Source organism: Orycteropus afer, unplaced genomic scaffold, assembly GCF_000298275.1.
Source record: "Orycteropus afer afer isolate SDZICR_OR568_19922 unplaced genomic scaffold, OryAfe1.0 scaffold00541, whole genome shotgun sequence".
In the NCBI taxonomy this organism is placed as follows: Eukaryota; Metazoa; Chordata; class Mammalia; order Tubulidentata; family Orycteropodidae; genus Orycteropus; species Orycteropus afer.
The window spans coordinates 922,582-937,161 of record NW_006922128.1 but is presented as its reverse complement, the minus strand read 5'-3'; the positions used below and the strand labels follow the sequence as shown (position 1 = coordinate 937,161).

The 14,580-nt window shown below is 47.2% G+C and overlaps 1 protein-coding gene across 1 annotated transcript in view; it reads right to left on the bottom strand.

Moving 5' to 3' along the window:
- Window positions 1-14,580, bottom strand: part of CEP72 (centrosomal protein 72) — a 65,814-nt gene that overhangs the window by 28,172 nt on the left and 23,062 nt on the right. The window contains exon 5 of the mRNA XM_007955807.1: window positions 3,940-4,115. Coding sequence (XP_007953998.1) covers window positions 3,940-4,115 — 176 coding nt within the window. The remainder of the gene's footprint in view (window positions 1-3,939; window positions 4,116-14,580) is intronic.

Here is a 14,580-nt window from a genome sequence, read left to right as displayed (position 1 = left end):
GAGTCACAAAACGTGTAGGAGTTGTTGAACGTAAAATGACTCTGCTTTGTAAAATGCCACCAAATCACAATAAAAAGTTAAAGAAACAAACAGTGTACATACATGGTTGCGTTGTACATGAATTTAAAATAGTGGGATGTCGAAAATACAAGTCCATTTTATCACACTAATGTGAATAATGTGCACCTCCCTGCTTTTCAGTATTTCTTCAGAAACGCGTAACTCATGTAAGCCAACATATTAGTCCATGTAGAGGAAACCAAGACATGATCAAACACAGCTCTGGGTGCTGCTTCGAGACCCTGAGTCCTGGAGGCCTTCCTCCTCCTCAACAGTCCTTCCTGATAAGCCACTCCTCAGTTTCCAAATTCTGACTTGTACAAGGTCTTTAGAACCCTGTTCCACCATAAAAGCTGACGTCAACCCCAAAAGCCTGCTTCTCCATCAGACTGCTAATGAGAAGATGTCCAGAAAGAGAAGGCATTTTTCTCTGATAAGTACAAAAATCAGTCTTTGAAATATGCAAATACTGTCTGGGGCAAAACACTCCTATTACTGTAAAACCCACCAAGAAACAAGAGCCACAGGGGAGGGTCAGAGCTGAAGATGGGCGGAGGTGGGCCCCAGCCTCGCAGCCACCCATGCCTGTTCTGAGCTGGGGGCCGCCACAGGCCTCTGCAGGACACTGCTCTCAGTGGACCGCAAGGACGTCTGCGTTTGCTTCCTGATCTGCTTCGACATGGCCAGCTTTCTTTGCAAAGCATGTAGACCCTGTTCAGCCCAGAGTGCAGCAGCTGGCTACAAGGCATGGCCACCAAGAGCTGGTTCATGTAAGAGAAGACACACTAATGCTCAGCTTAGGCGACCACATCACTAGGACGGACCACTGGGTCCAGGTGACCTGTGGTTTTGCCACAGATCAACTGCACCCGCAGAGGTCTCCAACTACAAAGGTATAATGGGTTGAATTACGTGCCACCAAACATGTGGGTCAATGCTAACCTGCGTGCCTGTTGTTACAACCCTTCAGGGGACGGGTCGGCTGTTATGTTGATGAGCAGGATGAGCAGAGCGTGTGTTTTGAGTCACTCTCTGTAGAGGCGGAAAAGAGACTAAACCAGCCAGTGAGATGGGGCACAACAGATGCCAAGCCACAGGGAGACCCAGTGGCTGAAGCTGACGAGACCAGGGCCTTCCCTCCAAGCTGACAGCGAGAGAAGGCCTTCCGCCAGAGCCAGCGCTCTGGATTCAGACTTCTGCCACCTGAACTGTGAGAGGATCAATCTCTGTTGGTTAAAGCCCCGACCTGTGGCATTTGTTACAGCAGCACTGGAAAGCTAAGCCAGAAGGGTATTTAGAAGAACATGGTCCAGGTATGGCGATCCTTCCGGAAGTCACTTTAAAGTCTGCAGAGTGGAACAGGGCCCACTCTGAAGAACAAACCTGGAGGGGCAAGGGGCGTTTGTTTTCTAACGTTTCATCTGAGCCGTACTTCACAACCAAAACCACTCGGGCCAGCTCGATGACAGTGCTTATGGAGACCCACCTCTCCTTACACTGCCCGGTGGTCACAAGGCACCCTAGGGAGGAAACATGGTGCCAGGGCCCAAATGGGACCAGTGGTGTGTGCAAGTAGACATGGCCCCCGTCCTGGTCCCAGCTCCACCACTGGTGCCTCAGTGGCTCCTGGGGAAGACAGGTGATGTGCACCCTGCAAGGCAGGTTAACCCTTCAACTCTCAAGCACTTGGTTTGTGGAGAGCTGCCATGGTGAGAGCCTGAATCCGTGGAAGTTCAGATGCGAGTTCTTTCTGAACTTAAACGCTGTGACCGTGCACAGACATGCTCCAGGACAGAGCAGCTTGCCCTCAGTGTATGTGGATGGAGGCAGACTGTGCTCACACAGAGAACTAGGGAACCTGCCTGGATGTGTCCTTCTCTAACTTCAATGAGGGTTGTGGTCCTGGGATTGACTTAGAGCCACCCTGTAGCTATGACTCAGGCTGTACGGTCATGAGTCACATCTGGACCACCACACAGCCAGTAGCCAGGTGGTCAAGCCCCGGAACCAATCCTGTAATCCTTCTGGATCTTCAGTTATGGACGTATCCCAGGCATGGTCCTTTCCCCATTTCTCCAGTCCCGCCTCTGACAGTGACAAATCCTTTTATCTCCAGGCGTGATTCTGCGATGATCCTTTTTGCTCTCAGTCGTGTAATTAGCCCCATGGCCAGGACACAGCAGACTATTCAGCTTTCTCTACTGTGTACCTGCTAATGGCTTCCCTCGTCCTGGACCAGTGTCTTTGTCCCGTCTAAGGCTTCATGAACGTGCCTCTGTAGAAGCTGTTTGCATCTGGGGTCTCTTCCCCTATTGCAGGGTGGGTGGGGGCTGCTGGGCTAACACCTGCCCCCTAGAACAAGCTACACAGCCAGTGCTGCTGTTCGTTACTGTTCATACTTGCTTTCTCTCAAAACACTCCTCTTCATCCCGCTGAGTCATTGGAGGGAGGGCTTTGCTGCTCAGACCTTCACTGAGAAGGTGACATGACTCAGGACACAAAGGAGCACTGTGGGTGGTCAGGTCATTGTGACGGGGCAACAGTGGTCACAGCTCACACTCTGTGAGCTCCCCTGGCACCAGGACCTGTCACTGCAGGGGAACATGACATCCGCCCCCTGTGGGAGGGGAGACAGCCATGGAGCCCGTCTTATGAGTGGACACGGGTGGTCTTGGGGTGAGTCCCCCACACCACCTCTATCCAGCACCACTCCCATCCAGGCCCTTTTCAACTGGATATGGGTGGTCTCGGAGTGAGCCCCCCACACCACCCCCATCCAGACATCACTCTCATCCCGGCCCTTCTAGAATGGACATGGGTGGTGTTGGGGTGAGCCTCCCACACGACCTCTATCCAGACACCATCTCCATCCAGGCCCCTCCAGAGTGGACATGGGTGGTCTCAGGGTGAACCCCCCAAACCACCTCTATCCAGGTCCCTACAGAATAGACATGGGTGGTACTGGGGTGAGCCCCCTCACCACCTCCATCTAGATACCACCTCCATCCAGACATCGCCTCCATGCAGGCCCCTCCAGAGTGGATGAGCCCCCTCACTGTCTCCAGGTGTGTGGGGTAAGCCCCCGTCTCTGCATCTTGGCTGTGGGAAGAAGCAGGAAGGCAGCTGCACTCACCCAGGTTTGCCATTTTACTGACTTCCCTTTGGTCCAAGTCCTCTTTATCCCTGCCCTTCAAAACCACTTTGAATAATCTTTCTATTAATTAATGTCAAGTGGCACCTGAACCAGGGAAGCCCCTGGTGTAGGCTGCAGGGGTGGGGAGGACGCTGACTCGGGCTCACCATGGTGTGTGTCCAAGAGGCAGGTGCAAAATACTGGAAGCTGATGAACATGGGGCCTGGGGGATGCCACTGCCAAGAGGGCAGAGTTCTGGGGTTTCAGGCCCAACGTATGCCTCCACTTGTTAGAATGAACAGCTCTTAGACACCCATTATGGAGAAGAGTACAGGAAGCTGAAGCTTACCAACACGTGCCAGTGAGAAAGTCCTTCGTCAAGGACCTTAAACAAGGCCACACAATGCACTGTCACATGAGGTCCTTATTAGGGTCTAAAGGTCCAAAAACAGGCATGGGCTCCTAGCACTTTGTGAAAGCTAAGTGAACATCCCTCGTGGCCACAGAACGCCTTACCTCCACGCAACCTGAAAGAATTCGATTTAACTCTGTGAGGTACACCCATGCTAAACTTAAACACTTTACCTTTTCCTTCTGTGATTCTATAGTCCAAGCCAAAAGCATACAAAAACTTCACCAAGTTGCCACATCTGAAGGTAGGTCTTCTGAAGAGTGCAATCATGCACGGAGACACCCAGAACACGCCTGCTCGCTCAGTCGGCTGCTGTGTGGGGTGAGCAGCGTACCTTGTGAGCTGGGGAAGTCCGTCTCCTGCTCCCTGTGGCTGCCACTCGTGCTTCCAGGAGGGTTGCTCAGGTCCCACTCACACTCTGCAATGAGGTTCAGGACAGCCTCGTCATCAGCATCCAGGACCAGGCACTTAGCCAAGGAATCGGCACACTGCACTCTGCAGTGTTGGGGCCTACAAAGAAAAGCAAAGTCAATAACCTCCACTTGAACCAAGGTGCATGCCATTCACCAAGGCCCTGTGGAAAGACACGGCCAGTGTTAGGCAGGAAGATAGGATAGGAGGACTGCCTTAGGGGCAGGCCTGAAACAAGGAGAAAGGGAGAGAGGCAGAATATTTAAGGAGGTTAATGAGCTAATACCTGCAACTGACTGCAACCACCTGTGAGATGTAGCCAATTAAAATTAAGCAGAACCACCACAGACCCATGAACTTGAGATTTTGGGGAATTCCCTAATTTGGGGCATGTGCAGAAGCCTCATACCCCTGACCCAAATGATGTGGCCATATCAATATAACCTAATTAGCACTGTGGTCAGCTCATGAATCTAATTATAACAGACTGAATTATGGGAAGGAACGTACGCAGAAGGGATATGATTATATATTTAGGTCCTGTCACTCAAGGGGCCCAACCCCACCTTAAGAACATCTCTTTTACGAAGAACAAAGCAATTAAGCTAGACAGCTTGGGGTCCTTCTCACTCGTGGGGAGAGACCTGTTTCCACCCTTTGGAAATGTACTTTGCTTTTCATAAAGGCTTGTGTGCTTGTGTGACTGGAGCTTTGTTGAGTAGGTCTGTTGAGGTGCCACCCAACACTGCTTGCTCACAGATCGCCTGCGACTGCCTGCCTGCAAATCGCTTGCTTGTGGAGATTCTTCTTGCGAGTTGGGCAAGACCAGATAGAGGGCTTCCTCACCTTGATAACATATTGGTGCCGAAACGCGAGACTTGAAAATAAGCAGGCCCGAGCAAGAGCAAGCAGAGACCTGGGAGCAGTCATCTTAAAGAAACAGAATAAGTGAGCTTGTGTGTTTGGCAGGGAAATGGGAGCACGTGTGCTTGGCATCAACTGCTTTGGAACACAGGGTTTTTACTTTTCCGTGCTTGTGAGTTTGGGAGAAATGGAGAAATTTAATTGAAGGATGGGCTAGAGAATAAGACCAGTGTATTTTCTGTGTGCAGGCATCAACAGTCTCGGAAGAAACATTAAGGGAAGTAGTAACTCCGTGGGGACTAGCCAGTTTACTGCATCATCCAGAAGATTGTTTTCAGACTCATTGGATGGCAGGAGTCAAATGTAGTGAGACTGACCCAAAGGGAACGATTACCTGATGGGAAAAATGCTGTCAACTCCGACAGCGCAAGGATCCATTAGCTTGAGAACTCTCACAGCGATTGCAGTTCTCTAGCTGCTGGTAAGGGAGGCCCAGTGGCAGCGATTCTGTGTGAACATTTTCGTAGATGCCAGAAGCAGAGGCCTGCATCCTAGTGTAGGAGATGTGGTGGTGGGACACCAACGGTATCGGACACCAAGAAAAGCACAAAGGAGGGGACGGTAGGCTGTGTTTGGCTAGGGTGGCTGTGGCAAGGAGCTACATAACTTCTACAGAAAAACTCAGTGTTTATGGGGTCATAGCGTGGATTCCCCATATAAAGAGGCTCACCCTTGGTAGCCCAATGGGCTCACCCTCGGCACTCTTGGCAGCCTCTACAAACCTTCCTTTTATTCTCTTTTCTGTCTCTTAGGAACACGGCCCAGGAAGTGTCTATCCCCACCAATTCGCCCCTGGGATGCTTGCTGAACAACTGGAAGGCTTTACCGTTGGATAGCCTGCGGAAGAAGAAACTCATACTCTTCTGCAATACTGTATGGCCCCAGTAGCAGCTTGGGGACCAGGACATCTGGCCTCAGAATGGCAGCCTAAACTATAATATCATCCTGCAGCTCGACCTGCTTTGTAAGAGGGAAGGAAAGTGGACAGAGGTCCCTTATGTAAGTGCTTTTATACATGTCAGAGATAATCCCAAGTTACATGAGTCCTGTGTAGAGAGGAGTCCTATAAATAAGCCACTCCCAGAAAAGAAGACTACTGCAGCTCCTCGAACCTTGTCACCATCTCCGCCTACAGGCCAGAAACAAAATTCTACGGCCCCTCCTGATACTGGGCCTGTCATGGAGGAGACAGTTCCAACAGCCCTGGCTGGGGCCCCCTCGCAGCTGGGCTGCTGCTACAGAAGGTCTTGGGGCCCAGGGGACAACAATCAGGGTCCATGTCCCCTTCTCAATGGGGGACCTCAGAAGCTGCAAGGAGAAGATAGGAAGCTTTTCAGAGGACCCCTCACAGTTTATAGAGGAATCTGAGCACATTAACTCCAATGTATGACCTAACATAGAAGGACCTCTGGGTCCTCCTGTTGTCCTGCTGCAACCCTGATGAGCAAAGCTGAACAGTGGCAGCAGGGCAAGCCTGTGGAGACCACCTTCACGCCCATCAAGCTTCGCCCACACAGAATGAGGCTGTGCCCTTAGCAGATCCCGGATGGAATTATCAGATTGAAGGGGGGGGGGTGTGTATGTGACACTCCAAAGCCACATGATCCTCCATCTCTTAGGAGGGGTGAGCAGCATCCAAATTAAGCCTGTAAATTTTGCCAAAATGGCTGAGGTCATTCAAGGGAAGGCTGAGAACGCTGCTGTCTTCAGGGGAAAGCCGATGGAGGCAATCAGAAAGTATACCAATCTCAGTCCAAATACTCCTGAGGCCAACACTGTCATAAACACCCATTTTATGAACCAGTCTGCTCCTGATATCTGCAGTCAAACCCACCTCTGCTATTGGAGCTGGCCACCAGAGTCTTCAACAACCGTGAGATTGAGGTAACAGGTCAGGACTGCCAAAAGGCCAAATTGTTAGTGGCAGCACTCGCTGCCTTGGGCAAACCAGCCACCCTACATGGCCCAGGGGAAGATGGCAGGGTTACATGTTTCTGATGTGGCAAGCCTGGACATGTTTGTAACAAGTGCCCAGCCCCATTAAATGTCATCACCCTTCGGAAGCCATGTCTTCGCTGTGGAGAGGTGGGACACTGGTTCAATGATTGCCCCTCACCCTGAAGCAGGAGATGTGGAGATCACAAGGTCCCGATGGCAGCCAACCAGGAGGAATGACAGGGCCTGGGTTCGAGAAATGCTCCTACTCACATCATCAGTGCTTTCCACAAAGAACCCTGGGTAACCATGGAAGTGGCCAGTAAGCATATAGGATTTCTCACTGATACAGGAACAATTTATTCGGCCCTAAAATCCTTTGGCAGTACTCTAGCCTCCCCCCTCCTGCTTGGTAGTGGGCATTGACAGTCACCCAGTTAAAAGATATAAAACTCCTCCATTAACTTGTCGCTGGGGGAGAGAATTCTTATTTTCCATCAATTCCTTTTAATACCAGAAGTGCCCATTTCCCTTATAGGAAGAGATTTTCTTGCTAAACAGGCTTTCAGCTGCAACTGCATCCTAGAATCATGTGCATGGGGACACCAGCAGAAACAGGTGGTAGTGTGGAGCTTCCTTCCCCAGACCTTGTTGGTGTTGACCCCACAGTTTGGGCAAGTGACTGGCGGCAAAAGGCTAGTGGAATACCTCCAGTGAAGATACAACTAAAACAAAACCATACCTACTTAAAAAGGGTACAGTATCCTCTCTCCTCAGAGGGCAAAGACAAGCCCTAATCCCAGTTAATCCTACTAAAGGCAGACATGCTCATAGGAAAGCTATCACCTTGAAACACCCCACCTTTTAGCCATTAGAAAGCAAATGGGAAGTGAAGGTTAGTTCAAGACTTACAAGCAATAAATCAGATTGTGGTGCCCTTCTATCCAGTGGTTCCCAATCCCTATACTATTATCACTTAAGTGTAACCTGATTTTCAGTGTTGGACTTGAAAGATGCTTTCTTTGCTATTCCTTTACATAAGGACTCACAATTTTTATTTGCCTTTGAATGTGATGGCCTGCTACTGGGCGAGCATGCCAATTACAGTGGGAAGTTTTGCCACAAGGATTCAGGCATTCCCCTCAAATCTTTGAGAACATCTTAAGCAGACTCCTGGAAGAGCTAGAACTGCCATCCCCATGCCATCCCCTAGCACCATAGTGCAATATGTGGATGACCTACTAGTCTGCACCCCTACTATCAGCAATGGCTGACACTTGAAGAGTATTAAACTTCCTGGCTGAGAAAGGGTTCTAGTTTCAAAGGAGAAGGCACAACTATGCACGCCTGAGGTTACCTACTTGGGTTCAGTATCTCACCAAGGCAGTGGAAGCTATCCCATGCCAGAGTGGGTTCTATCTGTGCACTTGCCTCTCCTTCCACCCATAAACAGATTAGAGAATTTCTCATCATGGCAGGGTTCTGCCATATCTGGATACCACAGTTTGGGGAAACAGCCAAGCCACTATATGAAGCCTTAAACGGCAAAGAACAACCCCTTTTCTGGGGAAAGGAACAGGAGGCAGCATTTCAGGATTTCACAAGATCCCTCTTGCAGGCACCAGCCTTGGGAATCCCAGACCTGGTTAACCTTTTTACTTGGATATAGATGTACTACCTGACATCAGACTTGAGTTATAGAAGACTCTAAACCCTGCCACTCTTCTCCCTGTGGAGACTAGAGGACCCATGGAGATTCTCCACCATGATTGTGAGGAGGTAATAACCAAACCTACTCAGGGAGATCAGATTTAAAAGATAGCCCATTGCAGGGGGCAGCAGATATTTGGTTGACTGATGGAAGCAGCATGGTAATAAATGGCCACTGGTGTGCAGGATATGTGTTGGTTTCCAAAACAAGGGTTATAGAGAACAGCTCCTTACCCACAGACACATCTGCCAAGAAGGCAGAACTCATAGGCCTCACTAGAGCTTTAGAATTAGCAGAAGGAAAGAGAATCCAGACCCATATGACGGCAAATATGCCTTCCTTATTGTGCATGTCCTGGTGGCATAGTGCCTAAGGCATCTGACAGCTAACCAGAAGGATGGTGGTTCAAACCCACAGCTGCTCCTCGGGAGGAAGACTGGGCGATCTACTTCTGTAGTGATACTGCCTTGGGTTTCCAAGGGGTCGCTATCAGTTGGATCTGACTTGATGGCAGTGAGTTATGGACAAATATGGAAAGAAAGGGGATAATGTCAGCCCATAACATGCCTGTGAAGTAGAGGAAAGAGACTGCTTGGCTACTAAAAGCTGTCATTTTGCCCCAGGAAATAGCTGTCATGCATTGCAAAGGGCACCAATGGGAGGACAGTGTAGCAGATGGCAATAACAAAGCTGACAGACAGGCAAAAAGGGTTGCCTGGGAGGGCATACCCAAATCCCATCTTGAATTAGTCCTACTCCCTAGTCCTACTGAAGTAGGAGATAGGGCACCCTACACCAGGAGGAGGAAAGGTGGGCAGAAAGTAAAGGATATGTTCAACCCTCAACTGAGTGGTAGGAATCAGATGGGAAACCCCTTATTCCAGAAGCACTGGCCTGGAAGTTTAAGCTTTCATCAGGCCTTCCATACAGGGGTGGACTTGCTCAAGCTGCTGCTAGAATGATTAGTAATATTAAAGAAATCTGGAAAAGTCACCCGACAGGTCACTCAATCCTGTCATTTATGTCAACAAAACAACCCACAGGGAAAATTAAAACCTTCACTTTACTTAAACCTATTCAATGATGAAGAACATTCCTAGGAGAAGACTGACAAATAGACTACTGTCATGAATAGGTGCAAAGGATATAAATATTTGTTAGTGATGGCAGATACCTTCTCAGGATGGGTGGAAATATTTCCCTCATGGACAGAAAAGGCAATGGAAGTCAGCAAAGCATTGTTCCAGGAAGTCATTCTTTGATTCAGACTTCCTTTCAGTCTACAAAGTAACAATGGGCCAGCCTTTATATCCAAAATCACACAAAGCGTGGCTACCACATTGGGGATCAGGTATACCCTACACACCTCACAGAGACCACAGGCCTCAGGGAAGGTGGAAAGAGCTAATCAAACCCTTAAGAGAGCTCTGGTAAAATTATGCCAGGAAACTAAGTTAGATTGGATGCAGAGTCTGCCAACTGCCCTCTTAAGAATAAGAGCCTCCCTAAGGAAGACAATAGGCTTAAGCCCTTTTGAATTAATGTATGGAAGATCTTTCCACTTACAGGTCATCCAAGAAACACCAGAAGTGGATGTGCTCCTGCAACACGTGACTGACCGGAGTAAGGTCCAGCACACCCTGCTCGATTTCGGGCAGCAAACCCTCCCCAGTCCCAACAGAAAGCACACAGACCCTGTAATCCCACCTGGAAGTTGGGTCCTAATGTGAGACTGGAAGGAAAGAGGACCTCATTCTCATTAGAGCCTTTACGGACAGGCCCTTGCCCGGTGTGTTATCAACTCCCACAGGTGTGAAACTGAAGCGAATAAACAGCTAGATACACAAATCCAGAATTAAATCAGTCAGAAAGCTGTCTGAAGAACCCCAAGACACAAGTAATCTATCTTACACCTGTGAATCAGTGGAAGATCTCAAACTCCTCTCCAAAAAGAAGATGGATTCTTCTTCAGATAAGTGATTTCCTTAATATGAGCAGCCTGTACATTGGAATAGGCATCATACTTATCATCCTATCCACTATTCTGATTGCTAGTTGTGAGTGCAGAAGTAGATTTAGTCCCATTCCCGGGACAGCTTTAGTTTGTCCACAATAGGAAAACTAGCTGAGGCCTTTTAATCCTAGCTCTGTTTGTTGAGCAGCAACAAAGAGAGGAACCCCCAAGAGGCAGGAAAGCGGGGGAGAAGAGAAGCCAGGGGGACAACAGAGCAGAGCAGCACCAGGGATCCGAGTAAGGGGAAGGGACCCAGCCCCCCCAAGAGGCAGGAAAGCAGTGTAAAGAGAAGCCAGGGGGACAACAGAGCAAGCAGTATCAGGAATCCAGGGAAGGGGAAGGCAGAGAGGTTTTCAACAGCTAAGGGAGGCAAATTTGTCCGTCAGTTTGTCCTACTGTGGTGGCTTGCATGTGCTGTGAGGCATAAGGCTGTGCCACCAGTGTTTCAAATGTCAGCAGGGTTGCACATGGTGCACAGGTTTCAATGCAGCTTACAGCCTGAGAAAGACTAGGAAAAAGGAAGAGGCCATCCACTTCTCAAAGAACTGGCCAAGGAAAACCTTATGAATAGCAGAGAAACACTATCTGATACATTACTGTGCAACCTTATGAAGAGCCTGGAACGATTACCTTATACAGTGCAGGAGGACGAGCCCCTTAGGTTAGAAGGCTCTCAAAGTATGACTGGGAAAGAGCTGTATCATCAGAGTAGAACCAACTTTAATGATATGGATAAAGGAAAGTTTTAGAGACCTCCATTTACTGATGTGGCATGGCTCAAATTGAGGAGAAACAGTTGCAAACATCCATTAATAACTGGAACATGGAATGTACGAAGTATGAATCTAGGAAAATTGGAAGTTGTCAAAAATAGAATGCAATGAATGAAGATTAACATCCTAGGCATGAGTTAGCTGAAATGAACCAGTTTGGGCCATTTTGAATCAGACAACCATACGATCTACTATGCCAGGAATGACAAATTGAAGAGGAATGGCATGACATTCATTGTCACAAAGAGTGTTTCAAAATCTGTCCTGAAGTACAATGCTGTCAGTGATAAGATAATATCCATATGTCCAGTTAATATGACTATTATTCAAATTTATGCACCAACCACCAAAGCCAAAGATGAGGAAATTGAAAAATTTTATCAACTTCTGCAATCTGAAGTTGACTGAACATGCAATCAAGATGTGTTAATTATCACTGGTGACAGGAATGCAAAAGTTGGAAACAAAGAAGAATCACCGGTAGTTGGAAAATTTGGCCTTGATGACAGAAATGACGCTGGAGATCGCATGATAGAATTTTGAAAGACCAACGACTTACTCATTGCAGATATCTTTTTTTAGCAACATAAACGGTGGCTATACACATGGAATTCACCAGATAGAATACACAGGAATCAGATGGACTATGTCTGTGGCAAGAGGTGATGGAAAAGCTCAATATCTTCAGCCAAAACAAGGCCAGGAGCTGACTGTGGAACAGACCATTAACTGTTCATATGCAAGTTCAACCTGAAGTTGAAGGCAATTCAAACAAGTCCACGAGAGCCAAAAGATGACTTTGAATATATCCCTCCTGAATTTAGAGACCATCTAAAGAACAGATTTGATGCACTGAATACCAATGACTGAAAACCAGAGGAATTGTGGGATGACATCAAGAGCATCATCCATGAAGAAAGCAAGAGGTCATTAAAAAGACGAGAACAAAAAAAAAAAAAAAAAGACGAGAACAGAAGAAAAGACCAAAATGGATGTCAGAAGAGACTCTGAAACTTGCTCTTGAATGGAGAGTAGCTAAGGGAAATGGAAGAAATCACAGATAAAAGAGCAGAATTCAAAGAGCAGTTGAAGCAGACAAAGCCAATTACTATAATGAAATGTGCAAAGACCTGGAGTTAGAAAACCAAAAGGGAAGAACATGCTTGGCATTTCTCAAGCTGAAAGAACTGAGGAAAAAATTTAAGCCTCAAGTTGTAACACTGAAAGATTCTATGGACAAAATATTGAATGACGCAGGAAGCATCACAAGAAGATGGAAGGACTACACAGAGTCACTGTACCAAAAAGAACTGGTAGATCTTCATCTGTTTCAGAAGGCGGCATATGATCAAGAACCAATGGTACAAGAGGAAGAAGTCAAAGCTGCACTGAAGGAATGGATGAAGAACAAGGCTCCAGGAATTGACAGAATACATATTGAGATGTTTTAACAAATGGATGCCCCACTGGAGGCACTCACTCGGTTATGCCAGAAGATTTGGAAGACTGCTACCTGGCCAACTGACTGGAAGAGATCCATATTTGTACCCATTCCAAAGAAAGGTGGTCCCACAGAATGTGGAAATTATCAAACAATACCATTAATATCTCATGCAAGTAAAATCTTACTGAAGATTACGGTTGCAGCAGTATACTGACAGAGAGCTTCCAGAAATGCAAGATTCAGAAGAGGATGTGGAACAAGGGATATCACTCCTGATGTCAGATGGATCTTGGCTGAAAGCAAAGAATACTAGAAAGATGTTTACTTGTGTTTTATTGACTATGCAAAAGCATTTGATTGTGTGGATCGTAACAAATTGTGGATAACATTGAGAACAACGGGAATTCCAGAACACTTAATTGTACTCATGAGGAACCTGTACATAGACCAGGAGGCTGTCATTTGAACAGAACAAGGGGACACTGCATGGTTTAAAATCAAGAAGGGAGTATGTCAGGGGTGTATCCTTTCACCATACTTAATCTCTGTGCTGATCAAATAATCTGAGAAGCTGGACTATATGAAGAATGTGGCATCAAGATTGGAGGAAGAATCATTAACAACCTGCAATACACTGACAACACAACTTTGCTTGCTGAAAGTGAGGATGACTTGAAGCACTTAACTGATAAAGACTGAAGAACACAGTCTGCAGTATGGATTACATCTCAATATAAAGAAAACAAAAATTCTCACAACTGGACCTATAAGCAGCGTAACAGTAAGTGGAGAAAAGACTGAGGTTGTCAAAGACTTCACATCACGTGTTTCTACAAGTGACACCAATGGAAGCAGCAGTCAGGACATCAGACGATGTATAGCACTGGGCAAATCAGCTGCAAAGGACCTCTTTCAAGGGCTGAGGAGCAAAGATGTCTCCTTGAGGACTAAGGTGTGCCTGACAAAAGTCATGATATTTTCAATCACTTCATATGCATGTGAGAGCTGTACAATGAGAAGACTTGATGCTTTTGAGTTGTGGTGCTGGCAAAGAATGCTGAAAGTACCATGGACGACTAAAAGAACTTCTCTGTCCTGGAGAAAGTGCAGCTGGAGTGCTCCTTGGAAGCGAGAGTGGCCAGACTTCGTCTCACTGACTTTGGTCAGGTAGTCAGAAGGGACCATTTCCTGAAAAAGGATGTCATGCTTGGTAAGGTGGAGGGTCGATGAAAGTAGGGAAGGCCTTCAATGAGATGGATTGACACAGTGGCTGTGGCAATGAGTTCAAATACAGCAAGGATCGTGGAGCTGGCATGGGACCCGGAGGTGTTTTGTTATGCTGTGCATAGGGTCACTATGAATCAGAAATGACTTGATGGCACCTAACAACAACAACTGTTTGTACCAATAAATCTTTCTCGAGGGATAGTCCTGTATTCTCCAACAGCTTGGAAGCCAATCGATTCCATTGCTTAATACCTTCATTTAAATAAAACTTGTTGGTTATGCCTTTCCAGCATTTCTAGGCTTCAGGCTGTGAGACTCCAAGTGCTCCATGAATGCCCGGGATATATTTCTTTCCCAACCTCTTCAATGACTCAACTAGACCAGGCCAGAAAATGTTTCAAAAATTCATCTCCATACTCCCCAGAGGACAGGGAGTAGTAGGCAGGCAGAAAATACCAAAAAGTTGCTTTTGCCTATTGCACTTAGCCATAGCCATAGCACTTGTCAAGATAATTGTTGTTGTTGTTGTTGTTGTT